Source organism: Bombus impatiens, unplaced genomic scaffold (genome assembly GCF_000188095.3).
Source record: "Bombus impatiens unplaced genomic scaffold, BIMP_2.2 scf_0565, whole genome shotgun sequence".
NCBI classification, from domain to species: Eukaryota; Metazoa; Arthropoda; class Insecta; order Hymenoptera; family Apidae; genus Bombus; species Bombus impatiens.
Genome location: NT_176984.1, coordinates 211,694 through 239,112, shown reverse-complemented (window position 1 = coordinate 239,112; position 27,419 = coordinate 211,694). Strand labels below are relative to the sequence as shown.

General features: G+C 32.3%; 2 protein-coding genes across 6 annotated transcripts in view; both read left to right on the top strand.

Annotated features, from left to right (window-relative positions):
• Window positions 1-7,239: 7,239 nt before the first annotated feature.
• On the top strand, window positions 7,240-13,539 carry LOC100746109 (protein spinster). 3 transcript variants are annotated; one of them, XM_033322161.1, is made up of 10 exons: window positions 7,240-7,401; window positions 7,467-7,774; window positions 7,869-8,065; window positions 8,162-8,313; window positions 8,400-8,603; window positions 8,666-8,800; window positions 8,888-9,149; window positions 9,233-9,331; window positions 9,461-9,680; window positions 12,842-13,539. In XM_033322161.1, exons 2-10 carry the CDS (start codon window positions 7,564-7,566, stop codon window positions 12,919-12,921), a joined length of 1,560 nt encoding a protein of 519 aa, XP_033178052.1. In that variant the 5' UTR covers window positions 7,240-7,401; window positions 7,467-7,563; the 3' UTR covers window positions 12,922-13,539. The 3 variants fall into 3 exon arrangements, with proteins under 3 accessions (XP_033178052.1, XP_012244095.1, XP_033178053.1); XM_012388672.3 differs by adding an exon at window positions 11,419-11,513 and having other exon boundaries at window positions 7,244-7,774; XM_033322162.1 differs by lacking the exon at window positions 12,842-13,539 and having other exon boundaries at window positions 7,245-7,774; window positions 9,495-9,634.
• Window positions 13,540-14,142: 603 nt separating this feature from the next.
• Window positions 14,143-27,419, top strand: part of LOC100745667 (diuretic hormone receptor) — a 76,472-nt gene continuing 63,195 nt past the window's right edge. For 2 of the 3 annotated variants that reach the window (XM_024369384.2, XM_012388651.3), the window contains exon 1: window positions 14,146-14,895. Coding sequence is in view for 1 of the 3 variants with exons in the window: in XM_012388651.3 (XP_012244074.1) it covers window positions 14,790-14,895 (106 nt within the window). In the remaining 2 variants the exon portion in view is untranslated. Of the gene's footprint in view, window positions 14,896-27,419 lie in introns of all 3 variants that reach the window. The other variant, XM_024369387.2, reaches the window with a different exon arrangement.

The window sequence follows — 27,419 nt, the reverse complement described above, 5'->3', positions numbered from 1 at the left end:
AAAAGGCAAGATAAAGATGCGCGAGATTCTTATCGACGCGTTATAAGGAACTTGTTAGTATTATGCAATACTCCGTGCATCAATATGTATAACAATGGATTAAGCTATCCAGCTATCCAAGACGTATTATACAATTGACCATAAGATCCGAAAGAGGGCTGGCACGGCGTGCAACCAGCGACTCTTATCAAATATTTACATCCGTATATCGCTGCAGAAGCTACTATTTATCGAGAAAAAAAAAACAAAATATAGTGTCATAGGTTAACGTAAAAGCTGCTGTGGTTATGTCACATTATACAACGCCTGAACGATTCGAGCATATATCATTCGTGGAACGAGTCATAGATGGAATAAAAAAGATGGAATTTCATTGAAGTGTAAATTTTATTGTTGGACTCTCTCCCGGTAATAAACTAACCGGTAAAAAAAGTCGCATTGACTTATTAATTCATACTTTCCATACTTCCAAGATTAAGTTGCTTTAATTTTTTTTTTCGTTGACACGTAGGTACATGCCATCGCACGATACGTTTGCATGAATAGTCAAGTGGCAAAAACAGAGTTATCGTGTTTATTAAAGTAAATTGTAACGCGTAAAAATCTATGCATCGATCGCGTAAACAGTGCAGAATACACATGTATGTATGTATAGTATTAAATAAATTATATTGTGATGATCATCTTTCAAAAGTTTAAATTTCGTTTTTACGTATTTTTAACGGTTCTTTTAATAAATAGTAAATTTAATAGTAAATTAAGAAAGGGAAGTAACGAATGAAAATTATCGTGTTATTAGGATTTAATAATTTATTAATAATTGAATGAATGAAAAAAATGAATAATTGATATTAGGTTTTAAAAATTTAATAATTGATATATATATATATCTTTTTCAGTACACAGAGAGTATTGAACAATTAAAAAATTTTTAGTCAACGTTTTATTTTTTCTAGATTATTTTATCTATTAAGTAGTTTCGTTTCTATATCGGCAATAATAGAGACGATATATCGAAACATTTAGCTGTGTATTATTAATTTTAATATTGCATTGTGATAGTAATGTAAATAATTTAGTGACTAGAGTATCACTAATTCTTATTTCGACTGACTAAGGTCTTTCAATTATATATCGCATAATATTTATTTTGTTGCTCAAAAAAATATGCGTATATACATATATACATATATAATCTATCAGAACGATAAAAGAAGGCGAATATACGTCTAGAGGAAAATTTTATCGCTGTGCGCTTTTACTCGTGCCATAATGAGACATAATCGCAGCTTCGGACATTCACCCGGCCAAATAAAAGTTTTTAAGCCACTTTGTGAAATTCTTTTCGAAATTTAAAGGCGTGTATCCTTGATCGATCGAATTTTTAAAGTGATTCTGTCCAACGATCTTTCTGTATCCTAAGCATGATCGATATCTGCGATGTTAGATTATTAATTAATATACTAGATAGAAAAAAAGAATAAGAAATATTAAATCCTACAAAACTTTTCTCTAAGAATTTATTTAATTCCATAAATTTACTAGCAATTAACATTCTTTACATTAACAAAATTACATATATTTTACCCGAATAATATTATAAAAATGTAGTAAAATTTCAGATTACTTCGTTGTACGTTAGGCTTTGTACATAAAACGAAAAAATGAATAAAAGAGAAAGAAAATAAAATATGTATAATGGAAAGTGTTTAGAGATGAAGCTTCGATGAATTTTCTACGAGCACAAATTAAGTATGTACACCGATTCGAACAGGTCAATATCAGAGAGTACAGTGCCCCTAATCGATCAATCGACAGTCCATTGAAGTTTCATTCGTTTGTGCTTGCTGAAAATGCTGCTCTTAATTACTTGTCGCGACTGTATTTAATATTCCGTCGAACCCGTCACTATACCCAATCTTAATACACGAACACGCACATACACGATCATAGAAACGTGTTTAGTAATTAACAAAAATCTTCAATATCATCTTTCTTCTAATCGTAAACAGTTTCTTGGATTCGTAGAGCTGTATCGATAAAGTAGTTGCAGTAATCGTTAGCAATATTTATAGATATCTGAAGAATGAAATTATAGGAGGCGCAACGAAATTTTCGATATTATTAGACGTACTATAAAGTAAGAATCTGCAGTGTGATATGGATTGCTTTAGGAAAAGAAAACATAATCATTAATTATTGGTATTGGTATAGGATGAAGCTTTTTCTCGACGCGTATCACGTAATCAGTGATATAACGAGATAGTGGTATATCTGTCGCTGGTAGCACTGGTAATGTATACAAGATGATCTGTCAGAAATGACACACCTAATTATGCAAGTATTTCCTTTTCCATTGCAGATACGAAAAAATGTAGAAATCAAAATTCAGACATTTTTTGAGATAAATAACAATTTTTTTTAGAAGTATCATATTATTTTACAAATTACACAGGTTTAACCATTTTTTTTTTTTTTTTTTTTTGTAATACAACCATAAATTCAAGATATTGTTTTTCATAACATACATGCGTCGAGTAACGATCGAACATAATTTTCACTTTTTACATTTTTTCGTATCTTTAACAGTGAAGAAAGTATTTTAATTTCTGATGTACTACCCTATGTAATTCGTACATATTGTTCCAGGATATATAATGTTTTAAAAGGTTATGTTTGAGAATTTTTGTCCGCGTTCTTCGCGCGTCGAAGACCAAAAAAGCGTGGTTCATACCAAGGAACTAAGGCACATATTCGAGTGCACATTGCCAACGCGTTACTAATTAGATAATAGACGGCGGCGAATTTCATTTGTTTTATTAGATAATAAATATTAAGATACGTAACATCGACGCGCGCCACGCATACGAAGACTCCTTTTACGCAAAGACTGTTTTATCTTCGCGGTGTGTCCGCTGAGACTGTTTTGGTCTCCAACGTTGCACGCGCGGGATTAGATAATAAAGCATATCAGGATCGGATTATCGGGTATCGAAAACTGGGCGTACAAACGGTACCCTGAAACGAATTGTCATCTTCGCGCAATAATTATGTTCGTTCGACACGACCGAGACGCGTTTCCAAAATAGTGAATATTATCGAAGAGAACATCGATCCGATACTGAGAATGCTCATAACTCGATCCGATTCAACGTACATATATGTTCGTTGTGATCAGCTGAGCGGATCGTAGATAACGATGTAGAAAGTACGTTGTCAAAATGACTCCTGTGCTTGTATACTCCTACATACATACATACATACATATATAGAGGTATACACACGCTCGTCTTACGACGTTTTTTTTAAATAACACTACCCGATACTATTGTATAAATATTTAAACGTAAAGCCATTTTTAAGAAATGTTCTCTACACACGGTCATTCAATTTGAAGAATAATAAAACGAAGAAAAGAAATAAAGACGAAGATAATTCGTGAATCGTTCGGACGGTGAAAATATCGCACGTAGATATTTATTACGATAGCGAATTATCAGCGTCGCAACAAGTCGACCAATCCAACAATACACAGGGGTCAAAAACCTGTATTTGCAATACACTAATATAGCAATAGGTGTCCTGTGTTTTTATACACGCCCTCTTTCCGACGCGTGTCAACGAAATCTAGCACAAAGAACGAGAGACGAACAGCGGTGCATTGGCGTCGCTAAATCGCATCGCCCGATATGGCCTTTCATGCCTGCTGGAACACCTACAGCATGCATTGTTCGACGAATCGTTTTTGTTACCCGGGCTAAAGTAACCGATTGCATCGTGTGTTTCCGTCGATAATAAGCTCTACCGACGAATTATAACACACACTGGAAACACACGAACACGTTCGTTTCGATAATACAACTTTTTCTCTTGCAGTAACGGGCCTAACCCAAAAATTACGGAACAATTGCGCGCGTAGCAAAATGTTACGTGCAAAACACCTCTTTTTTGTCACTTTTGCAATCACCATGTGGTTATCGAAGCAATCACGAGTATAGAAAGTGAGTTACATTTCATACATCCAGTAACTTCATCGTTAACGTCGTCATTACCTCTCTATTCTGTGAACGTTCATTTGTGGACCTGCGTGAACAATGCAAGCTCGTTGCTTTACAAGTTCACGATGTATTTATTGAAGACACACGTTACGTATTAACGACTTAATATCTCGAGATTGATAAGAAAAACGATGAAGAATTTAAACAACAAACTACAAAGTATTTTGACTTATTACCTAATCATTACATTTCACTATTTCCAATTGAATTAATTATGTATCGTTGTGTCTGTCTCTCGCTCACCTTCCCTCTATCTTCGTTTCCATTGACATTTCGAACACGGAATTTTGTGACAGGGTATAATCAAACCTCTAAACACAGTATCGTGAAGTTCGATTCTTTCGAATTCATAAAGTATTATATAACATGTTTAATCAATTTTACACTGGAATACCGTATTTTATACTTTAATTACGGATTTCGTATTTTCTTAATTTATGATTCAGGATGAAAAAATTACTTGGATACAATTGTTCCAATACCAAAAAAAAAAGAGGAAAGATTTCGGTTATTACATCAAGTACGTACTGATTGGTTGCATGGACTGTACTACTTAATGTGTCTGTAACGAAATGGAAACAATCGATTCTTGAAAACATCGATAAAGATACTTGGCAGAAGCAAAATGACCGTAAAAACTGACATAGGTGCGTTAAAAGAGCGCTTCAAACAGAAAAGCTGTATTTAAAATTGTATTCATATTGTATCGAACATAATGCAGCGACGACAGTGAAAATGTATTTGCAAAGTAGGATTAAGCACAGATAAATAAAAAAAAGAATGACATTGTAAGGTTCGAAAAATGAATTCACCATGTGTACTATAAGAAAAAACATAAATATTTAACGACAAATAAGAAATCTCAAGCTATCTATACGCTAGCCGAATATTGTATAAGCCTTTTGAGATCATTGTTATTACACATAGAAAGAATTAATATAAATGGTAGAAAGTAGTTAATCGATCGACGACGACGACGATGACGATGATAAAGAACGAGATAATAATATATTATAGTCATATACGACTAATATTATTAAACATTATATTTTATTAATTATTACGTATATATTATATATATATAATAATGATCAATTATTACCTATATTATATATATAAATATATACCAATTCAAAAAAATATATACATAGACATACCTATGTAAGTATTGTGTTATATAGAATATATGTTATTATGAATTCTTCTGCATTATTGTTTTCCATTATTTACACCTTCTACTCGTTACATAATATATATTACTTAAGAAATATCTAAGACATTAGTGATCATTAAGTTATCTCAATGTAATTGAGAATAGTAACCATTAATGAGATATGCGATTAAAATGGCTTGTATCGCGTAAAAACATGTTTTACGTAAACGATTAAACAACTGCAAATCGGTAAATTACATTTAAAGAAACATGTTCCTTCGTCATAAATGCGCTCGTAACAAATAAATGATTAAATGTGTTTCATTATAATTATAGCATTGTATACTTGTATATGACAATTGTATTTTAAAAGTAAGAAGAGAGTTAGAAAAGTATCTTTTAAAATAAAGGCTACATTTTTGATTTGAAATGATATAGTTTTTATTGCTGCTTTCTATTTATTTATCGCTTATTTATCTGGCATTATTATCTGGCAACATCCTTCCTATATCGCAACAGTAATTTATCAAATTCAAGTATAAAATAGTAAAATCTCAAATTTTTAACTAGAAGAGTATTTTATTAATTTACATTACTAACTAGTTCGCAGTCAATAAGAAAGAAAAGAAAGAACGATAGAAAATTCTCGAGATACACGCGTTACTGTAGGCGTGTTTACAACACAGTAGAGTGTTTACAACACTCTAATAAATGTTAATTTATGCCTCCATATTAAAATATACGCAAGACTAATGACGAAAGGTTGCAATCATGTTGCAAGCTGCTGACGTATGATCACCCTTGTACTGTCTTTTTAACTCCATCAGGTGATTTGTATTTCCATGATCTTAGTAAAAGAATTATGGACATTTTACAGACGCAACATTTCTTAAAGAAACGGAGTCAATGATCCAATGAAAAGACATAAGACTGCATTCATTACAATAAATGAAACATTGCCAAATCTCCATGAGAAGGCATCAGATTATTTGTTAGTCAACCTGTCATCCATATTCCATTTTTTTATAATAATGTTCATTAAATGAATAAACGAACACGTATTAATTAGACAAACCTAATAGCTGTACGTAAAGAATAACGGGATAGCAATGAGAATAGCAGGGAATACTATGTATACTATGTAATTAATAGGTCACACACTTCACACAAAATTATATGCTCTAACCGGTCTTTACAGTACGATGTTCAATAGTCGAATAATATTCTGCGACAGAATTTTTGTCTGTAAATTTGATATTGATAGGAGAATGTTTAGCCGGGCACCAAGTCGAGTGTGTTCAAATCAGCGAATTCATGTAAAATCTGTGTACTGCGTCTATCAACAATAAAAGTACAATATTAAAAACATGCAAAAGAAATTAGAAATTGTATATTTCTATAATATTTATGTTCATCATTATATAGTTTGAGTATATATATAGTTATATGCAACTGGAACGGTAATTTTGGAGAAAAATTGCTACGTATTTAATTTTTTTCCATTTTAACATGTTCAGATCGCAGTCTTTGAAATTAAGAGTACCTGTTTTAAATATGTATGCATATTTATATGGCTGTACATTGTACATATTTTATATGTATGCAATTACGTACACGTAACGAAGCAATACGTGTGTATCTCACACATGTAAGTATGTATATCGCTGCATAAGAAATGAAAGTTGCAGGTTGCAGGTTAGTAAACACTAACACTTTGAATGTATATCAGTTTTTTATATATGAAAGGAATATTGAAATACTACTAATAAAGTCAAGAACATGAGTAAAAGCAATTTGAATATTATTTAACAACAATAAAAATATTTGAATGTCGTTTAACTACTTTGGAATATTTCTACATTTTTTCTTATTAAGCATAAATTATATCTTAAGATAAGATTGAATAACAAAATAAAGATATTGCGAACGACAAGGATTTATTTTAATTCCGTATAAATATATCTATATAATTCTATATAAAATATGATGTATGTAAGTACTGTCGAGAAATTATAACGAAATGTTGAATTTTAATAGTTGTCAGACTTGCACATACATACATATTGTGGCACAGGCACGATTTGTGATATGCTATTGTTATGCATCTTATTTAACTGTAGAACATAATTTAAACGCACATTATATAAATTATTTTTGTTAGCTTCGCAGATAAGTGGCAGAAATGTGTTGGTACGTTGGTAATGATATTTCAGTATGTGAAAATTCATTGTATCGTAAAATGAAATCTGCTTAAGGTTATGCTACGATACAAGAGGGTTAAAATATTTTTATAAGCAATTAAATTTGTATCACTGTAAATAATAATTGGCACCGATACAAATTTTTCGAGTCATGGTTGATGAAGCAGTCACTCCAAATGTGTCGACGTACGAGTATCGTATGGTGAACGCCGAAAATGCTCACAATACTTCTAGAGAAAGACGAATAAAAAAAAGAGTAATGTTTCCGGAAATGAGAATGATCAGTAGGATCGACTGGATTACAGTCGGTGTACTGTGTTTCGTTAATTTAATAAACTACATGGATCGTTTTACGGTCGCTGGTGTGTATTTCGTTATAATATCTTAAAGGTTATGGTCATGCTTCAAAAAGTTGTGTTGTACAAAGGTATGTAAAGTCTGTTTTCAACGTTGCAGGAGTACTAACGGAGATAAAACATGATTTTAAAATCACTAATGACAAATCTGGGTTACTTCAAACTGCATTTATTTTAAGTTATATGGTATTTGCACCCTTATTTGGGTATTTGGGAGACCGTTACAATAGGAAGGTTATTATGAGTAGTGGCGTATTTCTATGGTGTTTAACAACATTTATTGGATCTTATATGAAGGTAATGTTAGGAATGTTATCAACAAAAATCAAAGAACTGTAATAATTTAATTTAAAAAGGAATCCTTATACTATACAAAATAAAATTATATTTCAGACATTTGGATGGTTTCTTTTATTCAGGGCACTTGTTGGAATAGGAGAAGCGAGTTACTCCACAATTGCTCCAACAATAATTAGTGATTTATTTGTAAAAGATGTGCGTTCTAAAATGCTCGCATTATTTTATTTTGCAATTCCTGTTGGAAGGTAAATTCAAATTTTAATACTAAAGCAATAAAGAAACATAATTTTAATGTACTTAATGTTAATTTTAAAGATAATTTAATTTCCAGTGGTTTAGGGTATATAATAGGTGGTGAGGCAGCAAGAGCCACTGGTGCTTGGCAATGGGGTTTACGCATTACTCCATTATTAGGTGTAATAGCAATTATTTTATTGCTTGCAGTAGTAAGAGATCCTATTAGAGGAGAGAGGGAAGGTGGAGTTCACTTGTCAAATACTGCGTGGTCAAATGATGTCAAGGCATTATTGAAAAAGTAAATATTAAAGCAAATATATAATCTGTGTTTTATATTGCTATTACTTTTTTATCTTCTAGTCGAAGTTTTATGCTTTCTACTGCTGGATTCACATGTGTGGCATTTGTTGCTGGTGCATTAGCTTGGTGGGCTCCAACATTTTTACAATTAGGATTTGCATTGCATCCTAATGGGCATAATGTTGATCCAGATGAGTGTGTTTCTATTTTATTTCTTATTTATTTAACCTAAGCTATTCTATTTGTAGAAATTATAGCTTCTAATTACTTTAACTATTTCAGTGTAGCATATAAATTTGGATTAATAGGAATGGTAGCTGGCTTAATAGGAGTGCCACTGGGTTCACTTCTAGCTCAAAAATTAAGAGTACGGTGGCAGCAAACTGATCCTCTGATATGTGCTACGGGACTTTTAATTAGTGTACCATTACTGTTCTTCGCGACTATAACTGCTAATACAGACTCTGTCGCATGTTATATACTCATATTCTTTGGACAATTATCATTAAACTTAAATTGGTCTATTGTAGCAGATATATTATTGGTACGGTCCTTGTATTTTTACGTTCTATGTATTTTGTATATTAAATTCACTTTTCCAGTGATTGTTCTTTTGAAATCTTATAGTATGTAGTAATACCAACAAGGAGATCTACAGCAGAAGCTTTCCAGATACTTATTGCACATGCCTTTGGAGATGCAGGAAGTCCTTACCTTATTGGTTTGGTAAATATCTGTGCAAGTTTAAATAAATCGAGAATATATATTAAATCTTTATTTTATTAAATTATATATTTCATATTTGTCTATGTCACTATATTGTTAATTTTTGGCACATTTATTGATTGATTTCAGTTATCAGAAGGACTGAAAACAGTTCTTCTTTCAGACTTGAGTATAGACGGTCAAGTAAAAGACATAACAGACCAAGCTGACAATGCACTTCTTGAATTTCGCAGTTTGCAGTACGCTTTGTTTCTTACAATGTTTGTGGCAGTCATTGGCAGCTTATTTTTCTTCCTTACAGCATTGTACATACAAAAGGACAAAGCCTTAGTCGATCTTATGATCGCAGGTAAGTGAAACAGCGTTCATATATCTAAAATGAAAACGAAATTCTGTCTTAGCACCATATTTGCATGTCCGTATGAAAATTGCTACTAATCAGCTTAATGTATGATGTACACATACATACATATACACAAGTTGGTACAAGTTTTATGATTTTTTTGAAAAGTTTTTCATTGTCTTGTTTTGGGAGCATCTTTTGCAAGAATAATATGGACATTTTCAACCAAAAAATAATGCATTATTGCTTGTAGTATATTAGTTGCAAGATTTATGAATTATTCATGAAATAAATTACTAATTGCTAATAATTTTTTAATACCAAGTAATAAGATTAAAGGCATATTTTTTGTTACCCATTGATTTACATTCTATAGAGGAAAACGTTGCGTGAAGTTAGAATATTGTTTTTATTAAGGGCTGTCATTAAAAATTATATCAGTCTTTTAAATCACGAGTAAATATAAAAAGAAAGTAATAATCTAGATATGATTAAAATGTAATTATTTTTGCACAGTGCATGAATTGTTCTCACGCTTGGAGTTAAATGGACAGTTTTTGAGAAAAAAAGTAAGAAAATGTTATAACTTCATCTTTTTTAACACGTTAAGCGCCCGAAATTATTAAATGCAATATGATTATAAAACTTGTCATACATCTTACTATAAAAATATGTCGAAGATGTTTATCTACTTAATATTTTTGAAACTAAATTGCTGTATGGTTTAAGAAAATGGAGGGAAATAGTATGAAATTGTCTTTTTGTTCTATAACTGCTTTTTTCAAGGAATCAAAGGCGCTTAACTTGTTAAAATTGATAGTTTTTTAAAATAAATGTTTCTTGAAAGTATCAAGCTTATGGATTTATTTTCATCAGAAGGTGACTGTTACAGATGATTGTTAAATCACCAATAAAAAAAGCACATTTTCCTCTTTTGTTTATTTACTTTGATTATTAATACCATGGCGCTTAATCTGTTAAAAGACATTGTTATCATCCTCATCTATATAGTACCATAAATAAATAAATATAATTTTGCTTTTGTTTAAAAATATTTTTCTAAAATAATCATGTAAGGCATATTGCTAAATTTGAAACATTGTGAATATTACTAAAGGGATTTACTATTTAAGGTAACATAAATTTATCCTATATTTTTTTATACTTTTAACATTTCAGTTTTTATATTTTGTTTTGCTTTTATAATAAATTGTAAATAATAAATAGTAAATCCTATATTAGAAAAATTAATGTAATATTCTTAGTGATGCACTCCGAAATACTTCGAATCACTTCGAATACATATATAAGTGTAGCGAAGGATTCAAATTATTTCGAACATGATTTTATGCTTTAAATTCTTAAAAGAATCATGATACGTCTTGTATTTTAACATATTTTCACAATTTGCTAGGGATTGAATCCTTGAAGTATCTATCAGTAAGTTGAAATTTATTTCATAAAGTTTCTATCTTATTTTATGTTCTGAAATTTCTAAGATTTCTTGAAACTTTAAAGAGTTCACATTTATAAAGCTTTAAGATTTAATATTTATTATGATTTTCAAGGGTTTTAAGAATTTAATTATGTTCGAAGTGATTCGAATTTCCAGAATATTAAGAAATTTCGAATCGCCTCGAGATTGTGAAACGCCTCAAATGCCTATCACTAAATATTTTAACAGGTCTAACGTGAAATCAGTATGAAGTTAATTTTATATAATATGGATACATCTTTCTTGCAGACAAGTATCTAGATTCTAAGAATAATGGGCAAGCTGAATCAACATATTTATAAATGGCATCATTGGGCCTTTCCTGATAGAGTGCTGTAAATCTGGTACATAATTTATTTTCATGATTTCAAATTTTTTTCATTTGATACGATAATCAGTTTATTAAGTTCAAAAATTGTTATAACCTGCTATTTGAAAAAGTTAGATTATAAATTTTATTTGCTATATTTAAATGATAAATAACAATAAATTCAAAGAATACTGTAATTATTAAAATTAATTATTTTTTTTTTTGAGATATTACAAATCAATCTTGTAGTAATCTAATTTAAATTAATTATATCTTACATTTTCAATGGCCATTTGTATTTTGATTTAGATCATTAATAACATAGAAAGATTTGATCAATGTTGAACATTGAAATTGATTATCGAACTTATCTTCTCATTTATATTAATTTTTGTAAGTCATAATTCTCTTACATTTTTCAATTATTTTGCTTAATTTTATTTCGACAAGGACTCCACTCTCAACTATCTATTTTTATTTTAATTCTATCATTGGTCTTTTATTTATGTTATATTTATGCTTTATGATATATTCATGCTTTAACAATTATTGGGAAATGTATGAATTTAACATTATAATCTGTACGTAAAAACTGATGAAGCTTGCCTGCTAAGAAAAGTTACTTTATAGTATATTGCATAATCAAATATGTATAAATGTGTCTTGTTACTTTTGCATGATAAACGGTTGCATGTAAGGTGCTGCTGGCAGTACCACCTGGTATCTAACATACTAACACTTATTGTTGTTTGTGTAATTACAATCATTAGATTATTACCTATCACTTCAAGTTTAATTATATCAAAATTTTACGTCACATTTCATACTAATTGAAATTTATTATTATTTGAAGAAGGAGAAGGCAAATTTTCATTGAATTTTATATCAAATATGTTTCAGATTTTAACATAAAAATATATAAATAAATATTAAAATAAGTATCTAGAAATAACATTGAAAATATCTCGGTTTTATATTTGGCTTTAAGTTCTATTTCAAGATGTATCTGTGTTTGAAACATTCTGATATTTGATGTTCAATTGAATTTATAGTTGGCCTTATATTTTCTCTAGCAATAGTATATTTAATGGATTACTTTGTTTGTTTTGCAATAATAAATAAGTAACAGTCACGAAGTATTATCTGTAGTTTTTATAAAACTAGAATAGATTAAAGCAACTATTTTTGTTCTAAAATTATTATACTCTACAATGTTACACATGTTATTGTAAATTAGCTTAGGAATAAAAATGAACTTGGAAATATATTAAGACGATGTTAATAATATGATATTGTCAACTTTGAAGGAAAAAGGGATTACTTATTGTTAATACATATTTTCACAAACATATTTTGTTCTAGGTGCAAATACTTCAGATTCAATGTACATATGTAATGATGAAGTTGAAAATGAGACACAAGATGATACGCAAAAACCGTGATGGTGAATGTTTTAAATATTTTCAGATTTATTGACTACAAGTAAATTATATAATTTGACATTCAAGTGTAACCATCGCAGCAACGAATATTTATTAAGTAGGGAGAAGTGTTCATTTGATCCAGAATGAGCAATTATTATATTATGATCCAACCAATGCAATGATAAAATGTTTTGAATACAGAACCTATATACCAGAAAAAATTTTTATGAATTTCATTAGTTTGTACTTATACTCAGAGAGGCAGTTATGTTAATAATGTACAAAAATATTAAGCTTGGCGAAGATTATATTTAAATAGATTAAAAGCTATTTAACATATATATGTATTATAGTAATTTTGCATATTATATTTTTATAGTAACTTTCATCTAACACAGAAAATACAATATTCTTGCGTGGTATGTAAAATAAATATTTATCGGTCGCGTCCTGTAACAAAATTGACATTTTGTTATTAAACATCTTTGTATTTGAAAAAATTAGTAACTCTATTCTTACTAAATGTTTATAATCTCACAATTTACGTGCCTTACATGCACTCGAAATATGTCTAATAAAATTGTTCAATTTAAATAATTCTTGTAGCAAGAGATATAATAAAACATATTGCGATAAGACATCTCTAAATAAATTATTTGATTAATATAATTTACTTAGTTTCAAAGTAAAATATGTGTGAAATTATATTTAGAAATGATAATAGTATTTATTTTTTTATCTTTAAAAACTGAAATAAAATAAAATATATCTTATTAAACAGTTACTTTGGTATGTAAGATCATAAATAATACTTTTATAATTCCCTCCCTATTTAATCATATATTTTTATGTATATTACATGTAATACTTCAATCTTTTTCGTTGTAATAACTATTTAAAAAAATATAAAATATGCGTTTTGTAATACTTTGTACATGAATTTTATTTATAAGCTCATTTAGTTATTAAAGAATTACTTCAGGCTATGATCTCAAAAGAAATCGTTTTCCAGATATTGCCTTAAACTAACTACGACTTTTCTAACCATAATTTCATTTTGAATAATGCAATACAATTAAGGCTCTTTGAAAAGCAATTGCATTACGATTTTTTAGAACGACTTTATCGCGAAAACAAAGTAGAGACTGTTGACAATGTTAATATTTGTCAAAGATAAGCCATTCGTTGGAACCTCCTTTTGACAATGTAAAGTATGCATAACTAGTGTATGGAGCATCATTACCATCGTAATATCTGCAAGTTTCAAATTTTCAGAAGGAAGAAAATTTCTTTCTTAATTTTCAAGCAACTGTGAATATAAAGGATTAAAATAATTTTGTGAAAAGAATTTGGCAACGCATAAAAGATTGCGCGGCATTTTAGAATCTGTTCAAGAATCTGTTAGCATAGTTCAATCACTATAGAACAAAATGTAAAAATTTTATTAGGGCGCCACTATCGACGCATCGAATATTTTGAAAGTATACCAATCAAAATAGGATTATTTCGCGGCACGTGTATCGTTCGAGGGAATTCAGTGTTTCTTGAACAATTTCACGGACGAACTGTGTGGAATTTATGCATCGAATCCTCCAAGACGGTAAAAGCTCTAAATAAAGATTAAAGGTCGTAGTAGTTTCTGGAAATGTAGCGCAGCCCGGTATTACTTGTGGATAACGTGCATTAGTGTATAGTGTACAGAGGAGGACGCGGGAGAAGCTGATTGGCAGATTACGTTTCATAAGCGACTGGAATAGTCGGTCAATCAAGATCGGCAATTTTCAAATTTTGCCGGCGGCTAGTAGTTTCAGTGGAAATTGCTTACCGGCACAGAAAGGGTCGAGACGATTTCGCAGAAAGTGTCGCGAAATTGCTTAATATCGTTAATGTTGATCGTCGCGGAGATAGATCTTTCGAAGAACGTTATCAAAGAACATCCAATTCTTGTTTTCAGAAGAAAATCACCAGATTTACGTATACTTCGTTTCAAAGGTATGATGTCCATTTCGTTTTATTATCTTTTTTGAAGTTAATTTTTTTTGGCAATTTGGTTCGTAATATGTGTGCATAATGTTATGTTCTATAGTAACGATTATCTTCGGATGTTTTAACGATTATGTTTAACTTTATTACATTTTTTTCCGAAACATGATGTGATTCGAATAGATTATTTTTAATGATTTTGTACCTTCCAAAATTAGTTTAAGGTTTCGTGTAACAAAAATGACCTTTAGAACACGTCAACAAGTTGAAGGTTAAAACCTTGAATATTTGCGTAAGGAATGATGACACGCAATGTATATGTGCTTTTAAGCTTATTCTAGATGTTATTATCACGTATTCGTAATTTTGATCTCCCACGTAATTCAGACTGAATATTTTTTACACAAATATTTCCTAAGGGGGACAAATATTTCATAACAAAAATTTCACCCATTAATGAACTTTTGTTTAACGATTAAGCTTTTTGCTTAGATTATTTTATTAAGTAATATCGTATTCTACATAGTTGAACTATATCATGTAACTGTATAAACAGTGGCCAATTTAAATGTAAACGAACACGAATCGAATGTAAACGAATCTGAACGATTTATGCTCGACTTGTAAAGTTCTATAAAATTGATAGTGCCTCGCTTAAACTTTTGCACTCATTTGAACGTTCTATCGTTACGTCTTTAAGATTCCAGCTCATTACCTTCTGAGAACGAGGTGAAACTCGTACCCCATAAATCGAAAGTCTTCGAGCAAAAAGTCCCCTGTAAATTGTCTTCCGTGCTTACCGTCGACGATCGTTAATTCAATTTTGCTGACTGTTTCCTTCAGTGACGACGAATTCATGTGGAAAATGTCTTCTTGTAATTCGTTTCCTAGCGCCATCGTTTGTTCTCTCGTACAAACAAGAACATTTATATTATACTTTCATCATTCGAATAACAATATTATTCCTCGCGTTATGTAGTAATAATAATTATACCTATATTATTTAGCTTCCACGAAACATCAACCTATCAGTTACTTTTAAGACACGTATCTTTGGACCGAACAGATTGTTTTCAATTGTGTCATATTAAGGTTGTTTAATCATATACCAACATCAAAGCCAGAAAATCAATAAAAGTGTATTTATCATATTTCTCTCTTGCGTTCTCCCCAAGACAGCGATCCAACGAAACGTCGTATCTGTAACGAACAATTATGAATCATCAACGGCTTGCGTCTCCGGAAACCTATTAAACTATTCCTGGATACCAAATGTCGGTCATCGCTGTTATTTGGAACCGCGCACACCTGGAACAATAATTTCCTCTCGGAACCAGACTCATCGTCGACAAACGTTGTTTTTCCGATTGTGTATCGGCCTTGTGTACGATTGCCGCGTCGGCAGTTGCCCTTAATTCTAAAATAACACTCGCCACCGCTCTCGAGGCAGGAAGACGGGTCGGTCGGTCGATCTGTTTTTTTATCGCCAGCCTTAAAGTGGCTGCCTACTATCCCGTTTAAACCTTATTCTCCGTTGCTCGGCATTGACGTAGACGGTAAACCATTTCTAGGTCGTGCAAGCTCGAGCGCCTTTTCGCGCGTAATATCACTCGTCCTCTAGCTTGCTGCCACTCGTCGTTTATCTTGCGAAACTTTAACGACTCGTGGCCAACCGCCATACTCTTTCCTCCATTCTTCCCTTTTTACCTTTCTTTTTTTCCATTCCTTCCTTTTCACGTTGCAGCCATAACGGAGACTGTGGCCTGTCGCGCCATAACGCGGGTTATACTACTGGAACTTGGACTTTCGTGCCACAGAATGGGCCGTTTAATGGCGAGGAGAATGATCTTTCCTGGATTAGAAAAGGATACGCGTTTGGTTAGTGGATTCTGGGTTTGTGGAATAGACGGAGCAGCTTCCCTTTTTAATTGTTAATGGATTTAATGGTAGTGGTGATTGTAGCGTTACTACGGTTGGTTTATTGTCTTACGTACGCTATACACCGTAAATATTAGGACAGCAAGAGCTGACAATATATTTCTTTTTGAAAATCTACGCTCTCTTGCACACGATAATTTAGTTACATGTTAATAGACCTCTATTTTATAATTTTATGATTTCGTAGGAAGTCGGATAATCAGTTGATTCGTAATCTGCGTGAAAGATGTTACAAATGAAATGTTTTCTTCGCGCAATGTCAATGACATCCATTGGAAGTAGTTTCGTCGAAGCAGTTCCACATTCTTGGGAAGTAATTTCCTTCTTGTTGAACTTCTACTTGGATCGCTCGTTATCCAGATGTAACTGAGAACTAATTTAGATGTACTCCGGAAACATAGTCCAATATAGTTCTATGTAGTTCAAACCCGACTCGGTTCAGTTATACCTAATCTAGATCTGATTTATCTTACACAGGTTCAAATGTAACCAACCCGTCTCTATCTGATTCTTGATACGTGCCATTCGAAATTGAATTTATACGGTTATAGCTACGTTATAAACACCTAACATTATTGATCGGAGTTTAACTTTAACACCACAAATCACTTCATCCTATATATGTATGTACGCTACGTTAGAAGGACATAATTCCGAGAAGTCAATTAACATTTGATGCGTATATCGTGGATCATTCTGCTTTATATATTCTATAATGCGTAAGAAAATAACTTCGTGATATTAATTAAAGTTCAACTTAAACAGCATATATTATTTCGTTTTTCATAGATTACAATAGAAGGAGATGTCTTGAAAAATTATTTACATCTATTTGCAACTTTGTTCTGGTATTTTGAAGGATACAAGGAACGGCACTCTACAAAGGCAGAAAGAAAAGGTAAAACAGGTGTAGTCTCTTAAAAGAAAATAAGTTTTTCAAAAGTGCTCTTATTCTCTAGGTTGAAAGAAGAATGAATGGTACTTTTTGAACTTTGAAAAAAAAATCCCAACTCCAGCCAATTTAATGTCATTACCTTTAATTTTCACAAATATCAATAGCGTTCCAGCCGTATCAACATAATTACGCTTCTGGCTTCAACCCCGCTTGAAGTTTCTCTCCAAAGTTTCTCCCTTCTTCGATGTTTCTCTGTTCAAACGGTTCATAGTGGTAATGAAGTTACAAACTTTTTTGCAATGGACCTCGGTAGCTATCGATTGGGTAATTTTTCTTCCGAAGGAAACTTTTAAAGAAAACTGTTACCTTTCAACAGTCACGTCTCTCTATCCAGAAGATCGACGCCCAAAAAGGAACAGATTCGTTCAAATTGATCAACTTATTTAAGAACGAGTCGCGTTGGCATCGAGTCAAGCTTGGATTCGCACGTGTGAACTCGTACGAGTACAAAGTTGAAGTGAAATTGTTTAGATTCAAGTGACTGGAATAATCTGAACGAGGCTTTACAGTTGATCACACCAGTCCACACGATGGTTCTTATCTATATCGGTTTATAATAAAAACGGATCCATGGCTGGTCGTAAATTTCAAGTCGATCGTTCGATTTACGGTTTCTTAGCGGGTCGTTTCGCGTTGTCGAAGAACGTCGGGATATCGTTGAAACAATAAGGCCAGTGAGCTCTGCTAGGGAGGATAGAAATCTCGAGTTCCCCGATCTCGTTAAAGAAAATGATCCGTTTGTTGGATGTAAGACAATTTCGAAAGAAGTTTTCCTTCAGAGATAGCGGAATTTATCGTTTAAAATTGCTCGAAAATCCCAGTTGCCTTGTTTCCTATAGTATTTACTGTTTGCTGTTGATTTTTGTTTGCCATAAAGCCGATATCCAAATACGGAAGTCATGAGATCGATGGCATTGATTTTCGCTGTTGGTATGTGATTCCATCGTTTGCATAATTGATATATTTTCGATGCTTGTATCGTGGTTATGTAACGTTAAATTTACGTGTTATTTAAGTAGATCGTATATTTGCCGATCGGTTTTTATAGAGAATCTACAATGGTAATTATTCTTTTTAGTAAGAAATGGCACTATAAAAATGGCACCTATGCATATTTAGAAAAGAGCGTGTAAGAAGAAGTAATACTTCGTTGGAAATTTACGAGGATTAATATTAAATAAAACTGAGTTTCGATCATCCTTCCATTCTTTAAGCTTCGCGAGTTTCATAGAAAAGGGTAGATGGAAAAGAGAATTATGTCGAGATAAAGTTTAAATAGTATAAAGTTTAGAGATTATAGAAGTAAGGTTTAAAGGATTGTGTTTCTTAATGCAATTTCAGTTCAAAAATAAAGAAAACGGTTTACATGTTTCTCGAGATAATAGAAAAATTACAGAGGAAAATTCCAGTGAAGCTTAAACAACTGTTTCTTTCGGAAAAGATAATAAATTAGTAACAAGATACATTCGTCTTACATCGTTCGAACACTTATAAATGATAAACGTTAGGATTAACATTTCTGTTTTACGTGAAACGTTTCTAAATCAATGCTTCTACGATACATAAAATCTTGCCATTTTTAAACACTTATGAAACGAGTACGATAAGTGGTTTCCATCTACTTTTTAATCAGAAACATTAGAACATACTAATGGCGCTTCTTGCACAGATATAAAAAGGAAGCAGGCAAAGCACAAAAAGAGTTGAAACTCGAGAGCAAAGCTGAACGACACCAACATCTATTCGATACGTTTTTACCATTTTTATTCTGTGATTTCACCCAAGGAATTATGTCTACGTTTTATACTATGTTCTTTATGGACTATATTAACAATACAATCAGCTTTAATTAACAGTTACGCGTTAAAGCTTGTAACGGAGCCCTTCTACATCGGTACAACAATCCAATGCGTAATAAAGCAATGGGGCAATAAAGCGTAGATCGATCTTTCGAGTTTGTCGAAATCACAATCTAGTAGAATACCGTAATTCACATACTAAATTACATCGATTAGCTTAATTACTCTCATTTCGTCCGGAGACCTACACGGGACTGGCAAATCGTAGATTAGTATTTGTATTGTTTGACATTGATTTAGAACACTTCCATTGTGCTTATCAGATACTATCCGCACTATCAAATATCTGGAATAGCTCTGGCGCTTTCATTTTTACGTTATCTTTATTTAGCATTATTGTTTACTATTTTTATATTTGAAGATGCTGTATGACTAAAAATGGACAAATTTAAAGTAGTTAGAAGTAGAAGATAATGGAAAGACGTAACCGATGAAGACTTTGTAGAAGGCAAATATAGTTATATTACATTTATATGTAGCTAACATTATAATTACACGGTTATATATGCCGGGTTAACATTAGAATTTAAGGCGCGTAACGATTCTTCGTTTGAATTAGCCATCGTTTTACAAAACAGAGATTATATTTACGCGTTTATACAAGATTTTACAAAATATTATGAATATTGAGTTTAATCAATAATAAGATTAACAAACAATAAGTTTAACTAATGGTTAGATTAAAGAATAATAAGTTTAACGAATAATAAGTTTGACGAATAATGAGTTTAATAAACGCTATTAACAATGTACTTGGGTTCGAACGAATCCACGGTCAACGGGATAACTCTTTACTACGCGTAGAATAATTTTAGACACAAAAATACGATTGCTGAGACACTCGGTAAACTGCTCGATGTATCACTTTCCAAGGCGGTCACACGAATGATGATCCGATGAAAATCTTTCTCGCTGTACGACTGCATTTGTTTGTTATATGCTCACTGGAAGCATCGAGAGTTCCAATGGCCGTTGCTAGGCAGTTTCTGTCTGGAATTTGATTCCTAATACAACGTGTGTCCCATTATATCGACATCTCCAAAGTACAATTCTATGTGATTTCTAGGGAGAACTATACAACCGATCCACACCTTCGTCAGGCAAAACATTTATCCCGTGACCGTGGCTACGTTCAGCGACTAGTTGTCACCTCGAACCCAATTTCGCTATCACAAATCTCGAACAATTACAATCAGATCGAATGACAAGAATTACTTAATTACAGCTATGATAAAATCTAAGCTAAAACATTAGAGGACTTTTCCCTAAATTGCAAAGGGAAGGCTCCGGTTTTCCTTTCATCTCCGACATATAATTAATATAACTATTTTAGTTATATTATAGTTTTGGCTATGTTATTTTATTTTACGATATTTTACGAGGAAAATGTCCTTTTCTTGGCAGAAGAACGAAACCGCAGCATCCGTGAAACAGTAAAGTCGTGACATGCGCGTTCATGTGTTCGTTTTTTTATTTGTAAAAGCGGCATAAAATACGAATACCGGGTAAGATGTATTAGATTTTAACGGATTGTTTCTGATAGGGTGGAAACGTTTTAAAGGGCAGCAATACGAAATCGTTAACGGCGCAAGTAAAAGTTACGCGTGAGTTATCGAGCGTTTAAATATTCTACGCGTTTAGAATACAGCGACGGGATGAATTTAAAAGCGGGAATTTTCCTTGAGAAAGTTTCCTTTTGCACTAAATTTTATGTTAATCGAGCTTTCGTGCATAATTGAACGGCATTATTAACGATCAGTAAAGGTTAAAAAATACAAAGAATGCACGTGATAATCGCAAGAAATGCGACGAAAGGGAGGGAGAGAAAACATTCTATTTCTTCGCATGAATATTTACGATCGATTATTACTATATGCAAAACTGCACGAGCATGTAAAGTAATGCTAATCGCAGTAAATGAGGTTTAAACAACAACGTACACACCGAAATGTTAATATCAGGTCGCGTAACTTGTGTAACAACGATAGCAGCACGGTACGAAGGTATTCGGCGTGATCAGCCAACTAACAAGATCATTTGCAATCACGAATGTAATTTCACGCCCTTCCTTTATTCGCGTACATCGAAATACCAAGCCTTCGTTTGAAGATTTTGATACTTTCATTTACCTGGTACACTTTCATATACATTCGGCTATTTGGGTTGAGTGGCCGATATTTTATATTTTATTTTTGCACCTTATCATATCTAAGTATCTATCCAATGGCGCTTCGTGTTATGTACGTGACAGTGAATTGTGTTTAACTTTGTCTGACGCATAATAGAATTGTCGCACTTACAGCCTTGAAGAAGAAAATAGCTTTGAGAAATCTTTTTTGATTATGTTTCTTGATAGAAATGAATTCAAATTTATTCAAACACTTTTGTTGTAAGTTGTAATGTTTGTCAGATTTATTCCCGACCTTGTACTATAAATGCACGCAAATAATGTTCATGCACGTGTCTGTTCGAGCGTAAAATAAAGCAGTGAATTTATTATTACAAGAGCATACAAAATTTGCTGTTTAATTATTCTAAGAACGCTACATTCTGTGAACTATTTTCTACGTAGAAACATTTCTCAAAAGTATATACACATTTAGCCTTTGTCTTCTCCGTAGTTTCTACATTTCTTTCTGAGGTAGTACGTGTCCGATATTTATTACAGATCCATAAATCTGTCGGTAGAAAGTAACTTACGGAGTATCTTTGTCCTAAATTCAAAAGCACTCGGCAGAATTACAAGGATAAGCGATAGAATCAAAATTAAAGTTTAGCGAGAAGCTGAAGATTAAATTGGTAAATTAAAATTCATTTCTCGATTAAGAATCAGTTGCAACGATGAAACAAATTTTAATACGCACCCATAATTTATAATAGCTACCAGTTATTCTCGTAATTGAATAAAAATTCTAACACGAATAAGTAACTTTATATGAATTTAATTTCAAGTTTGGTGCGTGCAGCTATGTTAAATAGTTCTTTCAAGTATGTACGCGTAGGCTGTTACGTTTCGCAAGCGCATTACCTTGGACCGACGCGCGTTCCTTTTGCGGAACGTAAACTCACTGGGCCATTCGGAGAAGGTATGTGCACTCAGAAGCTTCATTTTCGTTTGAAAAGCTCGCCGCGCGTTATTCTAAAAACTCTAATACCGCTAGAACGATAATTAATTAATACGCTAGAAATCTCGGTAAATTAGCACTAAGTATCTGAATTAAGCAAACCTTAGCCAAGGTAATATAATAAATGATACACACTGTGTCCTTTAAAAATGATTAAAACCGAGTTGCTAATCACCCATTGTAATGGTCCCGCTGCAAACACATTAACACTTTGACTGCCACGTTGGTCATATACGACATCATTGGTCATTGGTCATCGATGACCGGAGCGCTTCAACTTCTTACAATTGTAAAAATTGAATGAAAATTGACAGTCAGGGCATTTTGAATATAACCGATAAATGGAAGATATTTTGAAATAAAAGGTGCCCCATTGAACAATTAAACATTTTTATTAGAACATCAAAAAAAAAAAAAAAAAATGAGAACAAATCTTGCATCTAACGATGCACTGTGTTTGTATTCATATCTTTGAGGGGCAATCTACGAATATTATTATAAACACACCTTAGAAAATAATCGTAAATGCTGCTTTATGTGGAGGATTGGTCGAGGATGGATAATGCGAAATAACGAGAGCGAGAAATTGCTGTCACAAGCCGTCAAATATATTTCGATTAAATAAATAAATTAACGTACATCCGAATACGTGAGTCGTTAGTATAAAGTACAAATCGCGGAATAAGATAGCGGAATAAATACTCGCAAATGCTCGTCGCGTAACTCGATAAATACTCGTGAGATACTCGGAGATACTGTACGATACCGTACGATACTTTTCGATAATCTGTCGCTCGCGATCGCGTCCGTTTGTTTATACTGGTCGGGAGAGAGTCGGAAAATTCAAATTCGTCTTCATTCGATGGTTGCATGTAGCGGCGACATTGTTTTGCCCGGAGTTTGTTTATCATTACATTTCTGCGTCAAGGCTGAGTCAGTGTCCTGAGGTAAAACAATAGCATGAGTCGCTCTCGACTCGCGTCGTCCCTTGATTCCTGTGCCGCTACGTTTACAATCCCACACCTTACTGTTATATATAGAATGAGCAAATACTGTTTACTAATATCTCTACACGTTCAACAATATATTCTGCACGTTTTGCTTGCGACGAAATAACGAAAGCGAATGGTTTGTTGAAATAAACGAAGCCTTCTTATAATATGTTGCTATCAACTGTTAGCAAGGCGCCACGGTGGTCACCCGTGACCACCAATAAGATAAACAGTCCATCGGGGAAGAATGTTGTCTTACATCATCAATTTATTATTATTTTGCCATTATATGCTTTGAATAATAAAAATACTTCCGTGACGTCCTGAGCGAAACATGTGATTTTGGCGTAGCAGTCAAAGTGTTAAAATCGTTTCTGTTCCGAAGAAAAAGATCTGGAGTTTCATCGTTAAGAATGAACGACACTGATATTATAAAATAAAAGGCAGATGCTCGACGCAATGAGTAGTTGGTGCATCGAACATGCATAGAAAGATTAATGTAAAACGGTTTGTTAACGAGTGCAACGGAAGATAGAAGAGAAGAGGGAGAAGCGGAAAGACAAAAAGGAAAGTTGAGAGATGAGGTGGATCAACGAATCTAATTACGCTGAAGTTAGGGCTGTTCACCCTGGAAAGTAGGTTTGTTACGGGCGTGTCTATCGAATAGTATAATATTTAACCAGAAATTAATTAATCGGTGTATGTCGATGATTAAGAGGATAGTTTTCGCTAGTTTGATTAAGCTTTTGCAAGCTGCAGTGAAAATTGTGTATTTACAGGACAAAACGTATGCCTGGACTTGGTTTTAGTATCGTTTCCTTAATTTTCTCGCTTCTTTGGAAAGTAGCGGAGAGAACGTTCAAACGTATTTTGTCTTGAGTAAAGAAAACGTTACTTCCTCCGTGTTTACCTTCTTGGTCCTTTTAGATAATTATTCCATCCACTTTGGCGCGATTAAAACTCGTTAAAGGAATAGGCGGAGGATCGAACGTGCTGAAAATACGCTGTTATCTGGTTGAAGCAACAATTTTCTTGATAGTAACAGGTAAACAAGATGCTCTTCGTTTAGTCCTCTCGGCACATGATCAATCCGATGCTGTTTCAATTGCACGTTCGAATAACGCGACGAGTCGAGGCAAAAGAAAAGCAACAGTAAATTTAATAAAATTAAAAGGAATTTCCCTGGTTTTCGGATACGGTATAAACACAGTTTTATTGGATTGAAAATTACTTTGAATCGTTTCTTCTAGTGGAAAAGCAAAAATTTTCGGAGTTTGATCCTTTGAATGTTCCTTCGTTTAAATTTTCCGTAACCATAAATATTTTCACAAATTTAAGCTGGAAACTAACTAGGAGGCATTTCCTTAAGAATCGGGACGTCCAATTATTTGACCAAGCTTTATAAATGTGCCTGGTAAACTTACCTTTGTTAAGGGCTATGATCCTATTAAAACAATGTAGAAATTAAATTCAGAAAGCTAGCTGTTAGTGTTCTAGTTTCGAACAAATCGAGCATTTGTGATATAACCATTCTAAGCTTCCGTTTCGAATATTCTAAACATTCGTGATAAACTTGTATATTAGTTTATTTTCTAATCGATTATACTCGATACGCACTGATTTATTCTTAGAATTATTGTACACCATCCATTTCGCGTTTATATGCATTTTGCTTTCGCACACGTCGCTGGCGTATCACGTGCCTATACTTTTTCACAGGATTTTCACGTGGATCTTGTTTGGAGTTGGCCTTAAGTAAGGCTTTTGTGCAAACAGCAACCAAGACTTGCTTTCTTCAATGTTATCATCGGTCTTTATACGTTTTATCTCAAACTTTCATTGTTCGGCACGAAACCACTCTAAATATGTCATTAACATCGGCTGTCTTGTTCTTTCCATTCTACGATTTTATGTCAAGGATAGAAAGAGTAGAATAAACGACCAGAAGTAGCTATGTAATGTGTAACGAGATACTTTCTTGCAAATTTTTATGACTAAAGACAAGTTTTCTTTAGTATAGAATTTAAAGAGGTGTGGGATTTCCAACGTACATGGTATTATTCATATTCTATTGCCAGATATTTCCCTCTTTTTAGCTTTTTCTCCAAATGAAAAAACATATATGCACATATGCACATTCTATTATTTGCTATTCTATTATTTTAAGTAAAAACGCGAAAAATTTTTACATATGAAAGCTGTTTTATTTGTTAGAGAAAATTGAATAAAATGTTAAACCGAAATTTTTAAGCTATGCATAGAGGCAGTTTGTATTTTTCATTTGTATCAGTATCAACGTATTTTTTTTCAATGGGCCTATAACAATAATAAAATACGTTAACAATTTCGATAGAAGATAATTTAAATACCAAAGAAATAAATAACTCGGGTCGTTCTTTTGTCGTTTTACTACGCTACGAAAGAAGTAACATTTGCCTAATTGTAGTTGTATCGGTTCTCCTAGCTTCCCATCCAATTTAATTTATCGAAATTTTCATTCATTTATCGAAATAAATTTTCTTTTAGTTTCTAACGATAAAAATACTCATAAGATAAAACATTGAGAGTTGTTATAGTAATTATTGGAATAACGTAATAATTCGAAATACTTTACTATTTAGCTGACTGTTAAATCTTCTAAATAATTTCGATCCTTATACAAAGATAATTGACAAAGGAAACATCTGCAAATATTTTGGTTACCGTGGAAATTGCCAACTGGTACACTTTCATCGATGCTTTCGTTGTTCCTTTTAACGATTTAATATCGTCGACCCTTCGTAAATTAATGAATTCTCCTCGAGCTCTCCGTTCTCTTTTTCCATCGGATCTCGATATTTGCATTGACAATGAATATTGCATGGGAGAAAAATAAATGTGGAATTTATTAAATCCAGCATGACCATGTTTGCTGACGATATAATAATTAACGCGACAAAAGGATAAAGTTCGAAATAAAAATAATAATAAATGTATGTGCGTTATAGGCAAAAGCATGCATACATGCCATGAATATTTGGAAATGCTGATAAAAATAGCGAGAAATATGATTTCTCCATCAAAAAAAAAAAAAAAAAAAATATAAAAATTCCACGTCGATAGACGACACGAAGTAACTACATGCGTATCCGCTCGCTCGTTCATCATAACGATCTTCCTGGCCACTGATAATATGGCAAAAAAGTTTGCACATTAAAAACCAGCGTTACGTTAACAACACTCTACTCGCTATTTTTGTCAGCCTACCTTTTATAACATATCGCAATAATTTTCTAATAATTTTTTAAAAATAAACAGCATGACAAAAATGTATATAACGGTGTATTTTTTGGTTTTGTATATGTATACATTTATATGCATACAAATTATTTAATTCATCTGTAAAAGGTGTTTTATTTAATATACGAAGAAAATGTGTAAAAAACAGCGCGTTAGAAATAATTGATACAAGTATAGTTTTACTTAATCAAAATAATGTTTATCAATTGTAAATATCGATTGCAAGCTTAATCGGCAATATTGGTACACATTGATGCATGATCGGTGGTTTCTAATTTAAAGTGTATTTATCCGAATGCGTCTCCTTCAATTTTATTAAAATATGTGACGTACCGATATTTCCTAAACATCTACAACTTGTTTTTCAATTAAATTCCTACAAATT

Coding starts and splice junctions, on each gene's coding strand:
- LOC100746109 (XM_033322161.1), top strand. CDS start 7,564: ATGGTTGATGAAGCAGTCACTCCAAATGTGTCGACGTACGAGTATCGT. Junction 8,314..8,399: donor TTTGCAATTCCTGTTGGAAG/GTAAATTCAAAT, acceptor TTTAATTTCCAG/TGGTTTAGGGTATATAATAG. Junction 9,332..9,460: donor GTCCTTACCTTATTGGTTTG/GTAAATATCTGT, acceptor GATTGATTTCAG/TTATCAGAAGGACTGAAAAC.